The sequence below is a fragment of the Arachis ipaensis genome, chromosome B01 (genome assembly GCF_000816755.2).
Source record: "Arachis ipaensis cultivar K30076 chromosome B01, Araip1.1, whole genome shotgun sequence".
Classification (NCBI taxonomy): Eukaryota; Viridiplantae; Streptophyta; class Magnoliopsida; order Fabales; family Fabaceae; genus Arachis; species Arachis ipaensis.
The window spans coordinates 37,334,971-37,361,537 of NC_029785.2; the positions used below are offsets into that span (position 1 = coordinate 37,334,971).

The 26,567-nt window shown below is 36.1% G+C and overlaps 1 protein-coding gene and 1 long non-coding RNA gene across 3 annotated transcripts; one reads left to right on the plus strand and one right to left on the minus strand.

Annotated features, from left to right (window-relative positions):
- LOC110269462 lies at positions 6,057–6,948 on the minus strand. The gene is made up of 2 exons (XR_002358316.1): positions 6,464–6,948; positions 6,057–6,367 (listed from the first exon to the last, which is right to left on the minus strand). It is a non-coding gene; the product is annotated as an uncharacterized LOC110269462 (long non-coding RNA).
- On the plus strand, positions 10,695–14,308 carry LOC107617704. Of its 2 annotated transcripts, none has more exons than XM_016319547.2 (5): positions 10,695–11,066; positions 11,277–11,352; positions 11,451–11,521; positions 13,171–13,265; positions 14,116–14,307. In XM_016319547.2, the coding sequence occupies exons 1-4, from the start codon at positions 10,839–10,841 to the stop codon at positions 13,255–13,257; spliced, it is 462 nt and encodes a 153-aa protein (XP_016175033.1). In that variant the 5' UTR covers positions 10,695–10,838; the 3' UTR covers positions 13,258–13,265; positions 14,116–14,307. The 2 variants fall into 2 exon arrangements, 1 of the variants encoding a protein (XP_016175033.1); XR_001615052.2 differs by having other exon boundaries at positions 10,696–11,066; positions 11,446–11,521; positions 14,116–14,308.

Below are 26,567 nucleotides of genomic sequence, written 5' to 3' on the forward strand. Positions count from 1 at the left end.
TTGTAACTAAAAAAATTATTTAAAAATGTTAAAACTTTAAATTAAAATGGTTAAAAATTTTGAGTAAAAACCATAATTTTTAACCCTCATCTCTCAGTCTTTCATTCTCCCTTCCAACTGTAACCTAACCCTCATACACTCAGTCATTCATTCCCTTTCTCTTTCTTACTCATTCACGTTGTAGCCCTAACTCACACGCACTTTTCCTTTTTTTTCACAAAATCACCATCTCTACTCCTCTTTGGTCTTTGCCGTCGCTAGGGGTGTCCATGGTCCGGTCCGATCCAAAAACCCAGCCCGGCCCCGAACATTTTAGGGACTAATTTGGTGTGATTTCACCAGATCTAAGGTCGGGTAAGGGTCTCAAAAATAGACCCAATCATTATTTTGGGTTGAGTCCGGGTCAAAACGAACCCGTCTCCACCCGACCCATGTATACCCTAAGGGAACTAAAATATATATATTTTTTAATTAATTTTAATATTATGTTATATTAATTATAAGCTTATTATTTTATTTTTAATTACACTTGTAGAATTAGAAAATAGATCAAAGAAGCATCAAATTAGAATTTATGGACAAATTCAAGTTCAAATATGGATATCAACTTTTCGGTAACAAGTTTTTTTTTTTTTTTTTTTTATAAATAAGTGCATCATAAATAAGTTTCTTTATAAATTATTGTTAAAGCTTTAAAAACCCGGTTTGGACTAGGTATAGTTATGATCCAAAAATGTTTAGGTTTCATCGGGTGTAGGGCCGAGTTAGGGTCTAAAAATATACCCGGTGTATATTTTGGGTCGAATTTGGGCCAGGACAAACCTGGTTTCACCCGGCCCATGAACACCCCTAGCCGTCGCTGTCCAGTCTAGCAGCTGCTGTCGTTCTCATTCTCTGTAAGACTCCGTACTTTTAGAAGTTTTATTATGAATCAGTTTCGACTTATTTTAATTATTCAAGGCTTTATTTTTAATTTTTTTATTAAACATAACTAAATCAGATTTTAATAATTTGAGTTTAAATTAATTAAGGTACCTATATAATTTTTATGATTTTGAATATTTTATATATTTAAAATTTAAAAGTTTTAGTAATTGAAAACTAATGAGAATTTTATATGATTTAATTTGAATATTGAGATTTTGAATCTAATTTTATGAACAAAAAATTAAGTAGAGTATTTCCAATTTTAAATTAAAATAATTATTTAAAAATTAAAACTAATTAGAAGCTGCTTCTTCGCTTCTCACCGTGGGTCGTCGTTGCTTCGCTCCTCGCGTGGGTCGTTGCTGCTTCTTCGCTCCTCACTGTGCATCATTTTTGCTTCTCTGCCTCCTCGCTAGTCTTGTTGTTGCTTCTCTGCTTCGCGTGTGTCTCGCGGTCACTGATGTTCTGCCCCTCGTTGTGTGTAGCCGTCACTGCTGGGTCTTTCAAACAAATTTGGAGAGATAAGGAAAAGGACAACATAATATAGGGGAGGAAGAACAAATGATGAATATGAAGATTTGAGAGTTAGGGTTTTATAATTGTGTATGGACTAATTTGATTGTTTTAAACAAATTTGGGTACTAATTTGAGTTAAATTCATTGTTTGTCCACGTCAGTTTGCAACAAACTGCCAAGTTAGCACTTAACTGCACACATCAGTAATGTTAAAACAATTGTTGATATTTGGACAAATAGAGACTTACATTTCTGAGAAAGAGGGATACATTTGGTTATTTTAAAAAGTGAAAGACTTAATAGAAACGAGATGGGAATTTTAGGGACTATTTAGGGCATTTCCTTGGGCAAATAGTATGGTGTCATGTGGCACAACGGTCCATGTTAGCATGTCACATATCACTACCTGACTTGTCATCATATCATTACACATGGCCAAACCATGCTATGTGCCATCAAGCCATGTCAGCTGCGTTAACGGAAAATGAGTCAAGAATTAATGTGGTATGCTTTTGCCAATCACAAAAATGCAATTGATGCAATCTAAATATCTGGGACGATTTTGGTACACAACGCCGATCTTAGCGACTATTTTGAGACTTTACTTATGGTTTGGTTGATTTTGTTGTGTAAGATAGTACTTGGATTGGGTTTTAGGAAGAGGTAGTTGAAAAGCATGAAAGTAGAAGGAGCTGAACTCCTCATCGGGTGATACAGAATAAGATTGTTGCAAGGGATTTTAATACTTAAGTTGACGAAAGAGCAAATGTAAAAGAGATGAATAAAAAAATTTCATACTTGATCTATTTACAGAAGAATTCGGTAATTCCATTTGCTTGGATGTTAAATTATTGATATATCATGCTCAGCCTATCTCAGTTAGTCATTGGCAGTTACTCAAACTAGAGAGTCGAGCTTTAGGTATTAATTGCCAGATCTTGCAAATGAAATCCATTTTGGGGAGTGAGATAATCATATTGAGGTGAAGCGTGATGATGTGTTCTAAGTCGAGTTAGGTGTCCAGTGAATAATTGAATTTGATTCAACCTATTAGATAGATTTGATCTCTTCACGATTTAGATCTCTCTTATTTTTTGGTCATATAATTCACACACACTCACACAGATACATCTTAAATACATTGTACTAAAATATTCTTTATTATTGTCTTTATTGAGATTTGAATCCGGATATGTGGTTTTGAGACTTACACATTTAGACTACAAACTAGACCTCTTTAGTTTGTCTTATGTTAAATTTAGGTGTTGACGTCATTATTGGGTCTGCACACTTTTAGACTCATAATTTGTAGGTCATTGTAGCAATAATTTTTTGGCCATGGATTCCTTACTCCCACTTTTATGTAGGAGTATGATTAACCATCATCAAAATAATTACAAAATATACCCTATTTTTTACTTTTGAAAAAAATTAATAATTTGATAGTGATCCCTCTAATTTTTGTTTTTTACACTTTTTTCTTTTTCCTTTTAATTTCAGATTGAAAGAAAAGAAGCATTTGGTCTGCTAGGGTTTTTGTCCCTCTTTCAATCACTGCCATTCTCTCATCCTCTCCCTCTGCTGTATTTCTCGTTCGCTTATTCTCGCTGCCACAACATGCCTCAGACGATGCCACAACCTACTTTCATCGCCGCCACGCAACACACTGTCGCCGCTGCCTCAACACACTTCTGAGTGAAATAGATACCTGACTGATTCTCTTAGTACGGGTGAGACCATTGATTTATGCCTCTCTCACCACTTTTAAGTCTTTCCTTCTCTTAATGGGTTTCTCATCTTAGTAGAATTGATAATTTTAATACTTAGGAAGCACTAGGAATCACAATATTGAATCTATTAGCATAAAATTTTGACGTATATAGTTTAAATTTCTGAATGTTAACTTTCTGGTTTAATGCATTGATTTGATTTACTTGATTACACTATTTCATCTCTGCGTTGTAGTGCTTTGTCTCTGCCCCTGCGAACTACTCAAGTTTCATTTTAATCATAATTTCAAAGATGAAAGAGAAGTCTCTGCTAGGGCTTTTCCACTAATGTTCATGTTCTTGACCCATCTCTGCAGCTACCACTGTCACTTTCGCTGCCTGCAATCAGCACCGCCACTATTCCTTCTACTGCCGCCACACCACACTTTCCGGTCCCTCTGCCTTGTTGTGCTTCGTCTCTGTTCGTGCGAACTACTTAAGTTTCATTTTACTTTTTTTATTGTTTTTTCTATGACAATTTTTCTGAAATGGAGATTAAGGGTGGAAAAAGAAAATGCATTACCTTAACTGAGCATTGCAATTGGCAACAAGCACAATGAATTTTTTTTACAAATTTGTGATTATTAATTGGTGTCTGATTGTGTGAAGATTTCAGATCTGACTTGACTTGGAAAACTTTTTCAGGAAAAAAAAAGACTTGTCCCTTTGATTTAACCAAACCAACATAATTTGAATAAGAAGTGCAATTTTTCCTTTCTTTTTTTTGATTGAATCAAAAATTTGTATCAAATATAACAAAACCGTATCATATGTATAATTTTAAGTATTTATATTATATTATATTATATTTATTTGCTTTGCTTGAGAAGAGGAAGAGTGTTGGTGAATGTGAAAGTGGTCGGTCTTTTAATTACATTACATTATTCTACTCACTATATCAGTGGAGTTATCCTCTTTGAGAAAACCATGTCTTGTTAGCTTATATGTGTTAAAATAGTTTGATTCGTTGTGATTCTATGAGCATTGCATCAATGGCTTTTAACATTCATTATCTACAAATTGAAATAATTGTTTTTTTAGATATAAATGTGTTCTATATTTTCAAAAACTTGGTTAATTGATTTTTTTTTGGTGGGGTTGTTCTCCATTTCATCTGATTGTGTTGTCTTACTTGAGTTATTTGTCAGAGACATTTTTCTTCTGTTTATACATGCCAAACAGATTGTGAAGGAGACCAAATGTTATTGAATACATTTTTTACTTCTTTGGTACCATTATCTTTTGTCAAATTTGTTCTGAAGCATTAGAAGATTTCATAGAGTGATCATTGCCTCAGCATTGATGTTAGAGATAACCTTTGATTCATTCCAACATTATTTTCTTTTTGTGCTTAATTTATGATATGCTGTGAATTTTAGGATTTTTTTGTTTTAAAGTATTGAAGAAAAATAAAAAGTGATTCACCGGTGTAATAAGAATAGTTTCATAATCTGAATTATATAACAAAATTTATTTATCCATTAGTGCTTTCTCATTTTGAATCCATTTATCTGATGAATGAGCTAAATATTACTTTACTGCATTGGCATTCATAAGATAAATAAACTTTTTCTTTCCTGCAAACAAAAACACTCCTCTGCACCAAAACATCAGGTTAAGTGGGTTTACCATAGCATTGAAACCATATTAAAAGAGTAAGAATCTACAAAGTTATGCTCAATTTACAAAAGTATGTTAGATTGTGTCTATTTGAGGACTAGATTCTATATTAGAGAATATTTAATACATTCTCAAAACAATTTACTCAAGCAAGGTGCATTGCAAGGTTTGTTAACGGCTACAAGATGACATGATTTAGCCTAACAGTTCCGACATTAATATTCACAAACATCATACTTTAATAATCCTCAAAATTCTAGGTATTAACCTGATCACCTTTTTCAAACAAATGACAAGCATGAATTGAACCTCAAGAAAAAACAAGTCTTTTGGACAATGAAACCAAAACTCTATAGATTGTGCAAATAACCACGTTCATATGATAGACTAATAAGATTCGACAGCTAGATAATCAAGACTTATGCATTGCAGCATAAAACTAATATGCATGAACAAGGTTATATTTGGTTAGATGTTGAAGGCCAACCATTCCAAATTTGTGGCAACTGGTTAATACAGCATAAATTTGTACAAGTTCTTAAATTTGTTTGTTCTTTTGTTTGCAGGAAAGAAGTTTTGCATCTTTACAAGTGCAAGATGAAAGCAAGAGTTATTATTGAACCAACAACAGATAATTGTATTCTAAATATAAAGCTCTAGAGTATTTCAAATAAAATGGTCTTGAAAAATAAGTTTATTCATAATTGCTTTATGAACTTGAAACTGACTGACACATCATGACTTTTACTATGTTGGTTGCCTAAAACTGGAAGTGGTCGAAATGCTCTAGGCATTGAAGTAGCAGGAGAAGGTGCAATTGGTTCTCAAAAATTGGAGTAATATCTTGGTGTAATAATTGTGTGACTTTATTTTATGATTGATGTTGTACTTTATAGCTTTAAATGATTATTTGTATTATGTTATATTGTATTATATAATTTAAATAGATCAATTATATCTTATAAATTCAGGATATATTTGAACTTTGCTATTGCTCATTCTTTAGATTAAGTTATATTGTATCTATCATACCCATCAATAATTAGTTACAATAATATATAGGCACTAATAACTTATATTAATTGACAAAATAAAAGAAATTAGTAATATAGAATTGTGATATATAGAGGGAGGATAAATTAGTGTATAAATGCCAGTCTATATAATTTATAGCAACAAGATAAAAGAAAATCTTTTATTTGCCTTTCCTTTACTACACATCCCTTGGTTAAAATTGGTGATACTTTCCAACAGTTTAAATATAAATTCGTGAAAAGACCTCCTTGGAAGAGGATAATTCTATTTACTGATGTAATGTGTACAAGATAAGTTAAAAAAGAGAACACCATCTTATTCCTAATCTCTAATGCATTGTTGCTAGGATTTTCACCGCATTTTATTACCCTTTTTGGCCTAAAAATTTTCTATACTCATTTTTACAACTGTTACACACTACAAAACATCAAGAAAAGGGACTTAGCACCCAATCAAATAGCTACTCCCAAACTACACCAATAAAGCAATGTTCACAGCACCTGCAACAGAAAAGGCAACCACCGATTTAGACCAACAAAAGCTTAAGCCTTGGCAATGAAAGAATATACACAGACATGAAATTAAACTGAACATACCTTGTCAATTTGTCAAAATGTTTGCTCAAGGCATGCCTAATCAAGCAAATGCCTTCATTAGCTCACCCATATTGGTCATGTTAGAGCATATGTAACAAAAGCCCTGTATGGCTGCTACAAGTGCCCAATGTCTGCTTTAGAATCACTCCCCGAGAAACTCCTTGAATCTGAATCTGCAAATAGTAATCAAATTATGTTGTCATTTTTACTCCGTAGCCAATAGTTATAACAGATAATGGCTACAAACAGGGTTAATATCACTAGTTGCTAAATAAAAGTAAGCATATTGGTGGCTTGGATTGTCTCATTCTGAATAGAAAAAAAGAAAAAAAAAACAAAAATACAGGTGCTACAAATCTCAACAAGTAATTTCTTATGAACAGATGGGGCAGAGGCTCCTTAAAAGTGCGCATTAGCCGTTGGGTCTTCTGTACCTCTTTCCTTTCCTCAACTTTTTCACATTTTGTTTATCAACTACTTGTTATGCTCTAAGCTTCAAAATTAATTAATATTGTCTTACTATTATACTTTGATTTTATATGCTATTATACCTTTTCAGTTTGCACTAGTCGAGAACAGTAACTGATCTAATTAACTAACAAAAATTACACATGTATTCAACTTTATATATTTGTTATTATTATTTTCATTTTTATTTTGAGATCACAGCTATTTCCAGATTATTGGAACTCTAAAACCTGCGATCAATATTAATACAAATTGAGAATGCTTGTTACATCAATGAAGGATCACATAGCTAACTGATTTTTATTTAAATAATAATAATAATAATAATAATAATAATAATAATAATAATAATAATAATAATCCACATTTGCCAATTTGAGCAAACTATGCAGAGCTAAAAAACAGGTTTATTTTGTCGTTTTTCACACTCGTTAATCTAAATAATGGATAAGGAAAAGGAATAGTTAGAGAAATCATTCAAATGGCGATAACCAATAATAATAGTAATTATTAATTCTCAATTCTCACCATCCATAAAAGGAGAAGATCATAATTTTAGCTTTATGGAGTTATGGTTAGTTGGTTACTTGGATACAAATGTCGATTACATAGCCAATTTGGTAAAATTTCTATTTCAGCTGCCAGTTAAAAGAAAGAAAAAGAAAAGAAAAGAAGATAAAAGAAAAGAAAGAGTTGCTTAAACCAAATAAGAATTAGATTTCAAAACAAATGAAGAAAAAATAACATAAATACAAGATTGAGAGAAACACTGTCATAATCGTGAACAGGTAGTAACTATAGCCACTGAATCATTCACACAAATAACAGTATGAGACATCTAAAGATAATAAATTTACCTCAACAAATGCTTGTTTAATGAACTACTTTTTTCCCTTGCACTCGGATGTATGAATCAATTAGCTAATCTGGGTCCATAACTACAACATTTTGGGTCTATGGCCACAGTTTTTTTGGCCACGGCCCTCTATGGTCACGGTTTTTTACCGTGACAAAAAAAGCTATGGTCACGGTTTATAGGGGTGACCTAAAGGGGTCTATGGTCACGGTTTTTTGGGGTAACCAAAAAGGGTCTATGGTTACGGTTTTTTAAAAAAAGGTGACCTAAAGGGTCTATGGTCGCGGTTTTTTGTGGTGACCTAAAGGGGTCCATGGTCACGGTATTGGGCGTTACCTAAAATGGTCTATGGTCACGGTTTTTCATCGTGACTAAAAGACATCTATGGTCTATGGTCTATGGTCACAGTTTTTTAAAAAAGGGCGACCTAAAGGGTCTATGGTCGCAGTTTTTTGTGGTGACCTAAAGGGGTCTATGGTCACGGTATTGGGGGTTACCTAAAATGGTCTATGGTCACGGTTTTTCACCGTGACCAAAAGTCATCTATGGTCACGGTTTTTTGGGGTGACCAAAAAGGGTATATGGTCACGATTTTTTAAAAAAAGAGTGACCTAAAGGGGTCTATGGTCATGATTTTTTAGGATGACCTAAAGGGGTCTATGGTCACAGTTTTGGGGGTGACCTAAAATGTATATGGTTACGGTTTTTCACCGTGGCCAAAAGAGGTCTATGGTCACGATTTTGAAGGGTGACCAAAAAAAGTCTATGGTCACGGTTTTACGAAAGGGTGACCTAAAGGGGTCTATGGACACGGTTTTTTAGGGTGACCTAAAGGAGTTTATGGTCACGATTTTAGAGGGTGATCTTAAATGGTCTATGGTCACGGTTTTTTGGAGTGACCATAGAATATGATTTTTGAAATTATTTTGTTTAAACCCCCCCAAAACAAAAAACGTCGTCGTTTACCCCCTCCCCTCTCTTCCCAAAATCCCCCTTCCCTCCCAAAATCCCCATTCCCTTGTATTAGCTAGGTCTTAACTTAGGAAAAAATAATGGAAAAGATAACCCTAGCCAAGCCCTCTTTCATTCTTGCTCCGTGGCCTATTCGTCATGCAAAACCCTCGTCGTCTTGCTTCAATCATCTTAGTGAGCCGTCACCATCGCCGTCGCCACTCCATCTTCTCAGACGCAGAACCAGAATCAGTTGCCAGTTGCCAGTTACGCAGAACTGGTTGCACGATGTTGCCGCGCCTTCACCGGTCACCAATTCGTCACCGCTCTGCCACTCCTTTGTTGCCTCTTTGCTGTGCTTCGTTTCCATCTTCGCCACCGTTCCTGGTAAGTCTTTTTTTTGTGTGATTTTGAACTCTAAAAAATAGAGTTCATGTGAAATGTGTGTTACTTTTTCCGGTTTTATATATATCATACTATGTTGTTTGGTTCTAATTAAATTTGCCAATTTGAGCAAACTATGCAGAGCTAAAAAACAGGTTTATTTTGTCGTTTTTCACACTCGTTAATCTAAATAATGGATAAGGAAAAGGAATAGTTAGAGAAATCATTCAAATGGCGATAACCAATAATAATAGTAATTATTAATTCTCAATTCTCACCATCCATAAAAGGAGAAGATCATAATTTTAGCTTTATGGAGTTATGGTTAGTTGGTTACTTGGATACAAATGTCGATTACATAGCCAATTTGGTAAAATTTCTATTTCAGCTGCCAGTTAAAAGAAAGAAAAAGAAAAGAAAAGAAGATAAAAGAAAAGAAAGAGTTGCTTAAACCAAATAAGAATTAGATTTCAAAACAAATGAAGAAAAAATAACATAAATACAAGATTGAGAGAAACACTGTCATAATCGTGAACAGGTAGTAACTATAGCCACTGAATCATTCACACAAATAACAGTATGAGACATCTAAAGATAATAAATTTACCTCAACAAATGCTTGTTTAATGAACTACTTTTTTCCCTTGCACTCGGATGTATGAATCAATTAGCTAATCTGGGTCCATAACTACAACATTTTGGGTCTATGGCCACAGTTTTTTTGGCCACGGCCCTCTATGGTCACGGTTTTTTACCGTGACAAAAAAAGCTATGGTCACGGTTTATAGGGGTGACCTAAAGGGGTCTATGGTCACGGTTTTTTGGGGTAACCAAAAAGGGTCTATGGTTACGGTTTTTTAAAAAAAGGTGACCTAAAGGGTCTATGGTCGCGGTTTTTTGTGGTGACCTAAAGGGGTCCATGGTCACGGTATTGGGCGTTACCTAAAATGGTCTATGGTCACGGTTTTTCATCGTGACTAAAAGACATCTATGGTCTATGGTCTATGGTCACAGTTTTTTAAAAAAGGGCGACCTAAAGGGTCTATGGTCGCAGTTTTTTGTGGTGACCTAAAGGGGTCTATGGTCACGGTATTGGGGGTTACCTAAAATGGTCTATGGTCACGGTTTTTCACCGTGACCAAAAGTCATCTATGGTCACGGTTTTTTGGGGTGACCAAAAAGGGTATATGGTCACGATTTTTTAAAAAAAGAGTGACCTAAAGGGGTCTATGGTCATGATTTTTTAGGATGACCTAAAGGGGTCTATGGTCACAGTTTTGGGGGTGACCTAAAATGTATATGGTTACGGTTTTTCACCGTGGCCAAAAGAGGTCTATGGTCACGATTTTGAAGGGTGACCAAAAAAAGTCTATGGTCACGGTTTTACGAAAGGGTGACCTAAAGGGGTCTATGGACACGGTTTTTTAGGGTGACCTAAAGGAGTTTATGGTCACGATTTTAGAGGGTGATCTTAAATGGTCTATGGTCACGGTTTTTTGGAGTGACCATAGAATATGATTTTTGAAATTATTTTGTTTAAACCCCCCCAAAACAAAAAACGTCGTCGTTTACCCCCTCCCCTCTCTTCCCAAAATCCCCCTTCCCTCCCAAAATCCCCATTCCCTTGTATTAGCTAGGTCTTAACTTAGGAAAAAATAATGGAAAAGATAACCCTAGCCAAGCCCTCTTTCATTCTTGCTCCGTGGCCTATTCGTCATGCAAAACCCTCGTCGTCTTGCTTCAATCATCTTAGTGAGCCGTCACCATCGCCGTCGCCACTCCATCTTCTCAGACGCAGAACCAGAATCAGTTGCCAGTTGCCAGTTACGCAGAACTGGTTGCACGATGTTGCCGCGCCTTCACCGGTCACCAATTCGTCACCGCTCTGCCACTCCTTTGTTGCCTCTTTGCTGTGCTTCGTTTCCATCTTCGCCACCGTTCCTGGTAAGTCTTTTTTTTGTGTGATTTTGAACTCTAAAAAATAGAGTTCATGTGAAATGTGTGTTACTTTTTCCGGTTTTATATATATCATACTATGTTGTTTGGTTCTAATTAAAAATTTAATAAAATTATAAGATTAATTTTTTGGTTGCAACTTAGACAGGCCAAAAATGATGATATTCATTTCCATTTCTATTTTTTAATCCTAAACAGGTTGTTGTTCCCAAAAATAGCGAACGAGGAGTGCATTTTAGAATGATTGGTAGCTTTATTTGTGCAATGATGATTGGTATGTATGGTACTTTCTTATTGCTAATGGCAATGGCCTTTTAAAATTGGAATTCTCAAGTGTATTTCAAGTCATTTTGCATCTTTGGATTAGGCTAGAACTTGAGAAGAGGATTAAGGCGCGAGCAGGAAGGGAGTTGCTGCAAGTTATTGGTCAGACATATGTTAAGGTTATTGTTTAAATCTTATTTTATCACTTATTTTTAGTTTCTTTGAAGGAAATGTTTTTTCTCCTTTACTTGTTATAATTCTAAATGTCTAGGATTGAAAACAAGAGAAAAACACAAGGGTGAAGAGTTAGCTGTTAAAACTTAAAAGTGGGGGTAAAGTTTCATGGATGAGCTTTATGTCTTAAATTGTGGGGTTCGACACAAATAGTTCCCTTAACTGGTTAACCATGTTATTTAAGTCTTCTGTTGTTGTTCTTTTGAATGGAAAGTAATTAGATTACAGCAAATGATTGCCAATCTACGGGTTTTCTTTTTCCTTAAATTCCCATTCTATAATGCTTGTCAATTTATAGGTTTTCTTTTTCCTTAAATTCCCATTCTATGGTTTCATAATAACACTGCCTATTAATATCATACAGAACTCAAATGCACCCATTTTTATGCATGGATCATATTTTCTTTGATTTTAAGGCTTGGATTTCTCATGGGTTGCATGTTGAATGGAAATATCTTTGTTATTTTCTGTGGTTAATCTATTTATCTTTTGTTTGCTTAACATTCACTTCTCACCAAAGTGTCCAATATCCAGTTAGTTGTGGAATGTGGGCTATATCATGATTTCATTCATTTGTTTTTTCTTGCTTTCTATCTTTATTAATTTTTTTTGGTTATCTTGGATTTCTGAAATTTGCTATGCAACTGTTTGTGGAAAATTTTCCTGTTATACTATAATACTGACATTGGTGAAAGAGTTTTAGCCATGCTAAGGAATGTTTTTTATTATGATGCATCTATAATGCTTGGCACCAAAATAGTAATTCTTTTCTGATTAATCATCATTGGACTAAGAAAATCCAAAGATGCCAAATGACAAATATATATCATGTGTATATTTAATATAAAAAGATTATTTGTAATATAAAAATAAATAACATGTGTATATGTACAGAGAAAAACACAAAAAGTTAATTAGTGGTGTTGATGATAAATGAAGCCAAACTTTTGTGTGTTAGTACTTCTCATAATGCATATCCGCTCTTAATTAATATCATATCATCAACTTTATATATATTAGTCTAAAATAATTACATTCACATGTACATCATATGCGTTCGAAATTCTTTTATAGGAGTAGTTAGTTATCATGGTAGAAAATAAAAAAAATTTAATTTGTTCAGATTAGTAATTTAGTATTATTAGAACTTTAAATTAGGGTGTATAGCTAAATCCTTAAAAAATAAAAGATACAACTTTTATTTGTTATTAGTCTTTTTCTTTGAAGATAGAAAGTGTAGTTTCTAAGAAATGCTATATTATCAATAATTTTTCCTCCTAACTTAAGCATATGAACCTTTGCCGTATAAATGGCTTGTTTCTGTGGAAGGCAAATAATTGAATGGGTTTGACATAAACATGAAAGTGATTTTGCTTTAGTTGTAATTCTCTCCATGACTTGTTCTGTTTTATTGGGAGTTGGGGAATATTCTTATGATTTTATAGTAAAATTGATGGTAAGAAATTAAGAATATTGAATATTGAATATTTAGTTACATTGTCATTGCATAGCAATTAAACTCATGTGTAGCTATTTATTGTGGTGTGTGTTAACTATTAAGGATTAATGGTATTCTATTGGGAAATATTTATAGGTTGATGGTGGCAAGAAGAACGGTGGAGGTGGATTTCAAGTGGGGAAGAGAAAGGTGAAGACCAAATTAACAGGCAATGGAGCTTGATAAAAGAGGTTTGACTTCATTTTTGTGATTTTAGGTCTAATTTCATTGTAATAGTTGTCTCTCTTCTACAATTTTGTCTTTAGTCACCATCTATGAACTTTATAATACAATCTAAGAATTTCCATTTAGATATTACTATTCATTGATAACAAATAATGCTCGTGTATTCAACTTTGTTGTGGTAGTTGTCTCTCCTCTGTAACTTTGCCTCTAATCATCTATGAGCTTTATACAATTTACAGATCTACCTTTTCATCTTATTATTAATAAAAGACAATTTACACTCAATTCACCGTACACGCACGCTGCCTATATATTGTGTTTGTTGGATAAATTAGTTGTTGATAGGAAGAAAGCTTAGCTTTTTGTTTACTTGATGCGGTATATACTTAGTACTAGCACTAAGTGAAGTTCATTATTATAGGATCTTGTGAGGTGTAGTTGATTTATTAATGTCCTTCTATGCCATCTAAGTCTGCATATTTGCATCTTGAGCATCAAATATTTGCATATTCTCTTTTATTTTATCACTTATTTTTAGTGTGCTGGCCATTTTTAATAACATGGAATGAAATTATCCCAAGTAGCATGATCCTACTTTTTTGGCACATGAATGTTTTAAGGTAGGGTAATTTATTTTTTCTGGAAACAGAATCTGAAGCTTGTTTCTTTCGTGAATTCGTTCTCTTTTATTTTAGCAAAATTTTTGGAAATAGCATAAAAAAAGGAGGAAATGTAAACAGAAACTAATAGTGTGCAATTTTTTTTGCATTTGCTTATTTGTTATTATGTTCTTTACTGTTGCTTTCAGATGTACAATGTTCTCTATTCTAACATGTTTATTTCTTTTGCTATCAGGAGGACATGATATGAAGAAAATATTTTCCATAGCAATATGAGATGGGATGGGTCTCATATATATATATATATATATTAATATTTTAATGTGTTCTGTACTTTTTGTAAATAGACTTTACCCGGTATTAAATGTAATGGATAAATTACACTTTATTTTTATTTGTGTTGTCTGGACTAAAAATATATCTAGCTTAAAATATAATTTTTATGATTTAGATGTCTTGAATTTCTCATTTTAGATTTATTTTGTGATTATCATAAATTTGGGATGTGATTATGCTTTTAAAAAAAAATAAATCTCATAAAACAAAATAGGCTATGGTCACGGTTTTAAGGAGGGGTGACCATAGAGGCTATGGCCACAGCAAAAATCGTAACCATAGATAAAGCTATGGTCATGGTTTTAAGGAGGGGTGACCATAGAGGCTATGGCCACAGCAAAAACCGTGACCATAGATAAGGCTATGGTCACAGTTTTAAGGTGGGGTGACCATAGAGGCTATGGCCATGGCAAAAAACGTGACCATAGATATGGCTATGGTCACAGTTTTAAGGTGGGGTTACCATAGAGGCTATGGTCACAATGAAAACTGTGGCTATAGATAGGGCTATGGTCACAGTTTTAAGTGGGGTGACCATAGAGGCTATGGTCACGGCACAAACCGTGACCATAGATAAGGCTATGGTCACGGTTTTAAGGTAGGGTGACCATAGAGCTATGGTCAGGGCAAAAACCGTGACCATAGATAAGGCTATGGTCACGGTTTTAAGGTGGGGTGACCATAGAGTCTATGGTTACGGTGAAAAAACGTGACCTAAAGTGTCAGAATTTGAAAATTAAAACCGTGACCATAGATAAAAAAACCGTGACCATAGACCTATGGCCACGAGAGAATAGGCCATGGTAAAAAACCTGACCATAGGTCCAAAACCGTGACCATAGATCTATGGTCACCCTTTTTACTAGCTATGGTCACAGTTTTTTGTCATGACTATAGGCCTTTTTTTGTAGTGCATTAAGCTGTCACCTGGGTCATAAATTCTCATTTGACTAACAAAAACAAAAGCAAAACTGAAAAGTCTGATATAACTAATATATATTTGTAAAATGTGTTAATACCAACAATGCAATGATGTGAATAAAATAAAATATCATCCTTATAGTCTAAATTGACCAATATAATTCAACATGGTTCCACCTAAAAGTACGATAAATAGATGCACCAATTTTCATTATTATTCACATCAACACTCAAAACAGAGAAACATACATCCATAACCACTTCTTATTATACTCCTATATGTACATGTTCAAGTGTTTACCGCATTAACTATAAGAAATGTGTTAAAAATACAATTGTTATAGATATTATGAATACAACTCTACTACATTAGGATGACAGGAAGTATATTTATTGTGTATAACTAAAAGAAGATGCTATGAAAAGAATTCAAAATTAATTAAAATAGGTTTTTGCTAGAAGATATTAAGATTTTTAATTCTTATGGGACATGTTCGATCAATTAATTCTTTATGTAAACACATTACAAAATAATAAATAGATTATTAAGTCTAACAATCCTATAGACAACAGGATTTAACTTCTAATTGATAAAGAAAGACTAATTGTATCTCTCGGACTCATGTCTCACATAATTAAGATTGCTTTAACGACTTACAGCAATTTCTTTTGAAATCAAAACAACATTCAAGATTGTAATAGTGTAATCAAGTAAATCAAATCAATGTGTTAAACCAGAAAGTTAACATTTAGAAATTTAAACTATATACGTCACAACTTTATGCTAATAGATTCAAGATTATGACTCCTAGTACTTCCTAAGTATTAAGATTATCAATTCTACTAAGATGAGGAAGCCATTAAAAGAAGGAAAAACTTAAAAGTGGTGAGAGAGACATAAATCAATGGTCTCATTTGTACCAAGAGAATTAGTCAGGTATCTATTTCACTCGGAAGCGTGTTGAGGCGGCAGTGGCAGCGTGTTGCGCCACGGCGGCGGAAGCAGGTTGCGGCGTCATCTGAGGCGTGTTGCGGCAGCGAGGATAAGCGAACGAGAGATACAGCAGAGGGAGAGGATGAAAGAATGACAGTTATTGAAAGAGGGACAAAAACCCTAGCAGACCAAATGCTTCTCTTCTTTGAATCTGAAATTAAAAGGAAAAGAAAAAAAAGTGTAAAAAGCAAAAATTAGAGAGATCAATATCTAATTATTAATTTTTTTTAAAAAATAGAATATATTTTGTAATTATTTTGATGATGGTTAATCATACTCTTACATAAAAGTAGGAGTAAGGAATCCCTAGCCTAATTTTTTAGGTTGAGCAAAGTTTAATAACTCTCTCATTTATTTTTTGACTCGATGATTTGAAGTTAGAAACATTTATCAAAGTTGATTTATCAAATTAATTTTTGAAGTATGACTTAAACTAATTTGAATTTACACGTTTTGGGGCAATGGATTAAAATTTTTTAATAATTAAAAAAGTACCCAAATTTGTTTAAGTGAATCTAGTTTTCAATTTTAAGTTTATTGTTGAAATTCTCTTCAATTTAAGTTACTACGTGTTTATATGCTTATTTACTCATTTTCACTTATTGTAACATTAGATAAAAGAAAATTGTTTGCTTATTATACTATGGCAGAAGGTAACATTATCAAAATAAATTAAGTCTAGCATGGTACTTGTACTGGATGCCTCCGGTACGGGTTGAGAGATGGATCGGGAATTTACGGGTCAAGGCGGATGTCTGATTATCTGACTGAAACAATGGGGGGAGGTACCTGCAAAGACACTCCGACGCTCAAGTCAGAATGGATCTAAGAGGTATAAGGTGTGAGGAATGAATGAGTTTCAGATTCATCCTGAACAATCATGGAAATGTCTTTCCTCAGTTTATCAGTAGCTTCAGCTGGAAAGAACTTTTCCAAAAATTCTCTTCTGAGTGTATCCCAGTTGGATACAGTTGCGGCAGGTTGAGTGTAGTACCACTCTCTTTCCATTCCCTCAAGAGAAAACGGGAAGGCTTTCAGCAAAATTGAAGTTTCATCTGCACCATCACGCCTGACAGTAGAACAGGCTGCTTGAAAATCTCTCAGGTGCTTGATAGGCTCTTGAGCAGGTAAGCCATGAAACTTGGGCATCAAATTGAGCAGTGCAGTCTTTATTTCAAAGTCTGTAGCCACCGCTGGATGATGCGCTTGAAACGGTTGCATTGTAAAATCAGGGGCTCCAGCCTCCTAGATAGTAACCCTCCTAGGTGCTGCCATGTCACCTATACGTAAATCAACCGAATCAGTAGAACGGGGGCTGGTTTCTTCCTCAAATGACGTTTCAGATCCGCCCTCAGAGAGGACTAACCGACGCCGAGCTTACCTTATTCGTGAAATAGTTCTTTCAATCTCAGGATCGAATACTGGCAAGCTTGGATCAGGAAGTGAATGCGTCATCTAGCGAAAGAAACAAGCAGCTCATAGTAGCAAAATAAAATAAAATCCAAATAAATAAAATTCAATCAATAACTTTAGCACTCTATTGCAACTCCCCGGCAATGGCACCAAAAATTGATGCGTTGCAAGTATAGTTCTCAACCAACCAGAAATCCGCTTATCAATTTAAAAAGGGTGTCACAGAAATTAAAGTTAAAATACTGGGAGTATGAATCCCAGGTCGTTTCCCAACGAGTTGCAGGAAAGTGTGCTATTTTATTAATCAGATGGTTTTCAAAAAGATTTGAGTTGAATGACAGGAAATTAAATCAGAGAATTAATGTAATTTAAATAAAAGCCTTGACTGGGAGTAGATTAGTTGGAAGCCCTATTCTTGTTGCAGTACTTTCAAGATTAATTGATAATTGGGGGTTGTTCTGTTTAGTTATCCCTTACTAGGTAAGGGAAAGTCAAACAAGTTGGAATGTTGTTTCTATTCACAAGTCCTAGTCCGCTTACTTGGAAGGACTAGCGTTAGTGACTAGAGAGCAATCCAACAATAAACCCAATTACAATTTCTCCTTTGAGCATTCCAACTCAAGGGTTCCTTTCAATCAACTCCCCATCAAGTTAGGGAACTACTCACTCATTGTGAATGTGGAATTCATAACATAGGAAAGGGAATTAAAGAAAAACATGATAAATAAAACTCAAAGGAATTAATTAAAAATAAAAATAACTCTTGTATTACTAAATTCTAAAATAATCCAATAGTAAAATTAAGTAAATTAAAGGACATGGAAGAGTAAAGCCAAGTAAAAAAAATGAACTAGAATGACGAAGTCTTGATGAGGTAAGAACTCTTCTCAAAATCCCAAAATCGCCCCCAGCGATTCTGCAGATCGCGCACGTCATGCGATCGCATCATTCATGCAGACGCGTCATTCGGCGTTTTGCTTCTCCACGCGGACGCGTCGTCCACGCCTCTGCATCACTTATGCTATTCTAATCCGCGCGGTCGCGTGAGCCATGCGGCCGCGTCACTGCGATTTTCTCTCTTTCGTGCGGTCGCGTGAGCCATGCGGCCGCGTCACTTCTCGCTGGTCATCTCCTTAATTTCATGTGTTCCTTCCATTTTTTGCAAGCTTCCTTTCCAATCTCCAACTCATTTGTGCCCTATAAAGCCTGAAACACTTAACACACAGATCACGGCATCGAATGGAATAAAAGAGAATTAAAATACATAATTAAAAGTCTCTAGGAAGCAAGTTTTCAATCGTGTAATAATTTTAGGAAGGAAATATAAATGCATGCTAATTATATGAATAAGTGGGTAATTCATGATAAAACCACATAATTAAACACATTATAAACCATAAAATAGTGGTTTATCAACCTCCCCACACTTAAACATTAGCATGTCCTCATGCTTAGTTGAAGGAGATGAAATAAATGAGTAGGAACATGTGAAACTCATGCAATGCAATGCAACCTATATATGTAAATGCAACTATATGATTCTTGTCGACTTGATCAAAAGTAAATAAGCTCTTCAAAACAATTACAAATCAAATTCCACCAATTCAATTCTTATACAGTAAGAACAGATAAAAATGCAAGAAGATAGCTCATGAAAGCAGAGAACATAGAAATTCAAGCATGGAACCCTCACTGATGATGTATGTACACTCTAGTCTCTCTAGTGTATAGAGTCATCACTCTATCCTTCTCTAATCATGCTTTCTAATTTTTGTTCTTCTCCTAACCAATCAACAACATTTAATACACCAATGCAAACATCATGAGGTCTTTTCAAGGTTGTAATGGGGCCAAGGTAAGGGTAAGGATATATATATGGCTAAGTAAGATTTTAAATTGAATCTTTATTTAACCCAAGCTTCAACATAACCTATATATATTCTATATAACTTTAGAATTCACACCTAGCTACCCAGAAATCTCTTTCACATTCTATACTCATATTTCAACTTTTTATTTTAATTTTATCATACATGCATTGATCTTTGAATTCTTAACTCAGCATTGGGGTAATTTTTGTCCCCTTATTTATTTATTGAATTTTTTTGGATTTTTTTTTCATAAACATAAAAATAAACATAGCTTATCAATGCATATAAATTTTTAATTCTTATAGTTTCACATGAGTAGGTATCCAAATTCCCATTATATTATCATGACACATTCCCTTATTATCTTTTGTTCCCACAATTTCCCATACTTAAATAACACATACAATTCTATCTTAAGCTAACCAAAGATTCAATTTGGGATATATACTTATTTTTCCGCTTAAGGCTAGTAATGTGGTAAAGTATAGAACAAATAAGATTTAAAGGCTCAAAGTGGCTAACAAAGGAAATTGGAAGGGGTAGGCTTAATTTGGATAAGTGGGCTAAACAAATAATGGCCTCAATCATATGCAAACATATAAATATAATAAACATTGGACATATAGGATGAAACAAAATATAGATTACAATTATAGAGAAGTAAACACACATGAATAAGATAATTATGGTTAAATAATCTAACCATTCATAAAGGCTCAAATCTCACAGGTTGTGTGTTCTTTAGCTCAAAAATTATGTTCCAAATACAACTTCAAGCAAATTTAACATAGAAGTTTTGATTAAAATTAGTGAAATTTTTGTTCTAAAGATAGGGACTTAGAAGAAACCTATTGTCTTTTCAATCAAGCAGAACATGCATGCAACTAACCTATTACTATGCAATTTATCCTATTCTACATAAGAAAAATCTAACTAAATATCCTAATGTATTGGTGTTTAGGGAAGAGAATTTACCTCCGGAAGTCAGGTACTGACCGACCTCCCCACACTTAAGGCTTTGCACCGTCCTCGGTGCCATCTGTCAGGAACAAAGGTGGGTTGGTAGCAGTATCTCCATCGTCGGGGCCATCATGGCTCCCTGTGCTGGTAAAGAAAGTGGAGTCCGGGGTGTCTGAGTCCTTGAATTTTCCCATAATCAGCTCCTTGAGGTATGTGAATCGGCACTTGTTACGGAGCTCTCTCATCTTAGCTTTCTGTTCTTGCCGATCCAACCTTGCAAGTATCTGCTGGAGCAGTTGGTCAATAGTGGGTGCTTGTGGAGTTGAAGAAGGAATATCTTCAACTGGTTCAGTAGGCTGGCTGATAGTGGCTGCTGAAAGTCGAAGGTACTTCCCGTTAGGGACATACTGATCATCCCGGGGAAGCATGGCTTTGGTGTCCCCAGCTCAGAAGGAGACTCCGGCGGCTAAGACAAGATCTGAGACCAGGGCGGGGAAAGGTAAGTTGCCCGCAATTTGTACGTGTCCCATGGCATTCCGGATATGTCTTGGTAGATTCAAAGGTTGGTCTGTAAGGATGCACCATGGAAGAACGGCCATGTCCGCAGTGAAGGAGGATTCGTGAGTGCTCGGAAAGACGTAATGGGACATGATCTGTGCCCATACGCGAGCCTCCAAGGTAAGTGCTGAAGCCAAAATTCCCTTAGGGCGAGTACGATGGTATCCGTAGATCCATCGGCTGCCAGGTAGTGCGATAACTCTGAGAACAGCGTCCCAGTCAAATTGGTACATCTGGAGCTTGAGTGTGGCTTCTTGAAAGGCGTCCAATCCTGCTGGAATAGGGGGAAGACTTAGAACTTTTTGAATGGCCTCTTCTGTAATGGGAACTTATTTCTGACGGACATAGACAGACTGCAGGGTTGGTAGGTGGAAGTTGGAGTAGAACTCGACTACCCAAGAAAGATTGACCTGCCTTGGCTGTCTCTGTAAGAAATCCCATTGTCTTCGGGCAATCTGCGGCTCAACAAAGGTAGCAATATTGGGCGGGAGGAGAAGAATGTATTTGTTGTTATAACTCCTTTCTACTAGGATGGGGAACATCTGCTCACAGTAGCGATTGGGGAATCGCGCAGTGTCCTTTGCTGGGAAGACTCTTTCTTTATCGTCAACTTTTATAATCCTCTTAATTTTCTTTGTTGAGGGCTTAACCGCAGTTGAAGAGGGTTCTGCCACTAATGCTCTCTTGGTTCCTCTTCTTACTGGTTGTTTAGGAGTAGCTTTCTCCTTTCCTTTCTTGGTGGTCATCCTGAAAAAGGAAAGAGAAAGTAAATTAAATTCAAAGAGATAGAGCAAGGAAGAGGGCGGGAAAAGTGGTAATCAATGCACAATAAAGAAGAACGACGTGAATACATTGTCATGACTACATGTGAAAAGTTCATCAATGAAAATATAGCAAGTGCATGTGGGGAAAATTAAATGCAAGGGGTTTATTGGCATGCAGGCAAAGGCATGAGTAGCATAGATCAAGCATTCAATGTCCAAGTGAGATTACCAAGTCTTTCAAACTAACAATTTGTTTGTAATAACAATTATATTAAATTAATAAAATATAAAAAGGGTTTTGTGAAAAGCAAGCATTGAAAAGTAGAATAAAGTAGAAAAAATGCTTAATGCCATATGGGCCTTTTCACAAACACGTAGCATGCATGATAATTAAGTTATTGATAGTATGAAATTGAGCATGCAAGCATCCCTTGAAAAAGTAATATATAATTGTCAAACAAATTTATAACAATCCACAAGCATATAATGACTCACATAAATTTATAACACCAAATAAAAAGGAAAAAGAAAGGAAAAAGAAAATATGAATAGTGAAGGTAAAACGAAAAGAAAAGAAGATACATATAAAAATAAGAAGAATAATAGAAAAGTAAGGAGGGAAGGAGAAAAAGAAAAACCTTGTTAATGGGGTGAGAGAGAGAGTGTGTAAAAAGTGAGAAAGAAGGAAGAAGGAAGAAGGGAAGAAAAAGAAATAAGGAGGGAAAAGAGAAAAAAGGATTTGGGAAGAAAAAGATAAGATAATTGGCAAATCAGGAAAACTGTGCGGCGCAAGCGACGCGGTCGCGTGAGGCACGCGGTTGCGCGACTTGCGTTGAAACTGATTAACGCGGTCGCGTCGGTCACGTGGTCGCGTGACCCGTTTTAGGCTAATGGCGCGAGGGTAGCCTCGCACTCGCACAACTCTCTGTTCAAAATCATATTCGTGCCAAATTTTGGGTGATGCGATCGCGTGGGGCATGCGATCATGTGAGTGGGCTTTTAGAAGGATATGACGCGGTCGCGTCGCTCACGCGGCCGCGTGGGAAGGATTATGCGCTCAGCACCAATCCAACACCACTCTAGCACAACTTTCGGTCGTGCACCCTTGTTACGTCGAAATCCAGGTCACGCGGCCGCGTGGGGAACGCGGTCACGTTGGAGGCCAATATTCCCATTCGACGCGGACGCGTCAGCGATGCGGTCGCGTGGGACGATTTGTGCCACGGGCACACCTCCAGCCATGCTCCTGCGTGACTCTCTGTTTGTTTATTATTTTCTCCCATCTCCTTGCGACGTGGACGCGTCAATAATGCGGTAGCGTCGCGTAACGTTTTTTTTTTTAAATAAAAATAGGCACGTGCAGATGCACAAAATGTACTAATAAAGAGAAGAGTTATTGAATAAGAAAATTAAAAGTAAAGAAAAGAACGACCATACCATGGTGGGTTGTCTCCCACCTAGCACTTTGCTTTAACGTCCGTAAGTTGGACGCTCCACTAGCTCAGTCTTCGGCTATGTGGGGATCTTCCAAGAGGAAGATCTCGAGCTCCTTGTTTTTCTTCAGCTGCTCGCCATGGTACAGCTTTAAACGATGTCCATTAACCAAGATCTACAAAATTCAGCAGCGTCTCTAAAAAGAGTAAGCCACCAGAATCCACAGTCTAAGATTTTTCTGGCAGTCCTTTGAGGGCCAAAATGTCCTCCACTCTCAGATGAGTGACAGGCCTCTAAGATGGACTGGAATTCTGATTAAGGCACATACCGACTAATTACCTGGTCAGTGCCACATCTCCATAAATATGGGTCATCCCATATATAATATTTAGACTCGCTTTTCAGCTTGTCTCTTTGATGCTTAGAAAAGTTTGGAGGAAAGGTGCGGCTAACTAGATAATTAGCTACAAGTGCATACCAAGGGACTATCTCAGATACTGCTTGCAGGTTATCAAATGGGAAATTATCAGCTATAGGAGTGGAGTCATCTGTAATATGTTCAAGGTGACTCAAGTGCTCTGCCACTAAATTCTGGTTACCACTCCTGTCCCTAATTTCCAAATCAAATTCTTGTAATAGCAGTATCCAACGTATAAGTCTTGGTTTGGACTCCTTTTTAGCTAATAAATACTTTAGAGCTGCGTGGTCTGAATACACTACTACTTTAGTACCAAGTAAATAGGCTCGGAATTTATCCAGAGCAAAAACAATAGCAAGAAGCTCTTTCTCGGTGGTAGTGTAATTAGACTGAGCGGCATCTAAAGTTTTAGACGCATAAGCAACAACAAAAGGATCCTTACCTTCACGCTGAGCCAGTGCTGCTCCTACGGCATGGTTAGAAGCATCACACATTATTTCAAATGGTTGGCTCCAGTCTGGTCCTCTCACAATTGGAGCTTGAGTCAGGGCGATTTTCAGCTTATCAAACGCTTGTTTGCAATTTTCACTGAACTCGAACTCAATATCTTTCTGCAGTAGTCTGGATAAGGGAGGTGCTACCTTACTGAAGTCCTTAATGAATCTCCTGTAAAAACCTGCATGGCCAAGAAACGAACGGACTTCCCTCACAGAAGAGGGGTAAGGTAAACTAGAAATAACATCCACCTTTGCTGGATCTACAGAAATGCCAGTATTAGACACAACATGTCCTAGTACAATACCTTGTTTTACCATAAAGTGACATTTCTCAAAATTTAATACAAGGTTTGTACTGACACATCTGTCTAACACTCTAGATAATCCATCTAAGCAAAGGCTAAAGGAATCACCGTATACAATAAAATCATCCATAAAAACCTCCATACAGTCCTCAATAAGATCAGAGAAAAAACTCATCATGCACCTTTGAAAAGTAGCTGGTGCATTGCACAAGTCAAAGGGCATTCTTTTGTAAACATAAGTCCCAAAAGGACATATAAAAGTGGTCTTTTCCTGATCCTCAAGAGCTATATGAATCTGGAAATAACCTGTATACCCATCTAAAAAATAATAATGTGATTTACCTGACAGGCGATCCAGCATTTGATCAATGAATGGAATAGGATAGTGATCCTTGCGGGTTGCTTGGTTGAGGCGTCTGTAGTCAATGCAGACCCTCCAGGCGTTCTAAACTCTGGTTGTTAGGAGCTCTCCATGCTCATTCTTCACCACAGTGACTCCAGACTTCTTTGGCACCACTTGTACTGGGCTTACCCATTCACTGTCTGAGATGGGATAGATGATATCTGCCTCTAGTAGTCTGGTCACCTCCTTTTTGACAACCTCTAAGATAGTGGGGTTCAGTCTTCTCTGGGGTTGACGGACAGGTCTTGCTCCCTCTTTTAAAAATATTCTATGCTCATAGACTTGAGGGTTAATGCCTACTATATCTGCAAACTCCAACCAATCGCCTTCTTGTGCCTCCTCAGCACACTAAGTAACTGCTCTTCTTGTTGAGAAGTAAGTTCCCTTGCAATGATAACTGGAAACCTCTGCCCATCTTCAAGGTAAGCATATTTGAGGTGTGGAGGAAGGGGTTTTAATTCTAACTTCTGATCATGGTCAGGCTCTGGGTTCTCTGGAGCTGGTAACAATGGCAAAGCACTGTCATTGTCCTCTGAGAATGTCCCCACACTTGGACCTTGTCTTGTGTGCTTCTCTTCAAATTCCTCCTGATGGACTTCAGCCACGGTTTCATCTATAATGTCACACTTGAGGATAGAGTGATCCTCTGGAGGATGCTTCATAATTCCATTCATATTGAAGATCACTACTCGACCATCTATTTCAAAAGAGTATGTTCCTGAAAAAGCATCTAATTTAAACCTTGAGGTCTTCAGGAATGGCCTTCCAAGTAAGATTGATGATGGCTTGTCTGAGTCATTTTGGGGCATTTCCAGGATATAAAAATCAGTGGGGAACGTGAGTCCCTTAATGCCCACTAATACATCTTCATCAACTCCAGCCACTGTAATAATGCTTTTATTTGCTAACACAAAACGAGCTGCCGACCTTTTTAAGGGAGGGAGCCTCAAAATATCATATATAAACAAAGGCATTATACTCACACATGCTCCTACATCACACATGCAATCAGAAAATACTACACCACCAATAGTACAATTAACCATACAAGGACCTGGGTCACTACACTTTTCAGGTAAACCACCCATTAAAGCAGATATAGAACTTCCTAAAGAAATAGTTTCTAATTCATTAATTTTGTCCTTATGTATACATAAATCTTTTAGAAACTTTGCATACTTAGGTACCTGTTGAATAACATCAAATAGAGGAACAGTTACCTCAACCTTTTTGAATATCTCTACCATTTTTGGATCAGGTTCCAGCTGCTTCCTGGGCTTCCTTACAAGTTGTGGAAATGGAATAGGAGTGGTATCTTCTACAGTGTTTGCGCCTTTTGATGCTTCCTCCTATGGTTGAGCTTCTTCTTTTTCAGCTATGTCCTGTATGTCATCTTCCTCTTCAACATCTTCTATTTCCACTACCCCTTTAGCTGAGGTGTGTTCTGGTGGGCTTGGATCCTCCTAGTTCCTCTCCTGCAGTGTGGTTCCGGACCTTAGGGTGATGGCATTAATACCACCCTTGGGATTGGGTAATGGTTGAGAGGGAATTCTACTAGAGCTCAAAGATTGGTTATTGGAGTTATTTATTGATCCAATCTGGGAGACAAGAGCTTGCAAAGTAGCGTTCAGACCATTTAGAGTGGCATTAATGTTATTTTCTATGGTCTGCTGTCTCTGATCAATAGATCGTAGTAAGTCATCATTAGCAGAAGAAGAAGGATAGGTAATTTGAGAGGTCTGCTGTTGGGTATTCTGTGGTCCTTGGGATTGCCTCAGGTGAGGTGCTCTGTAAGGCTGGTACTGGTTCTGCT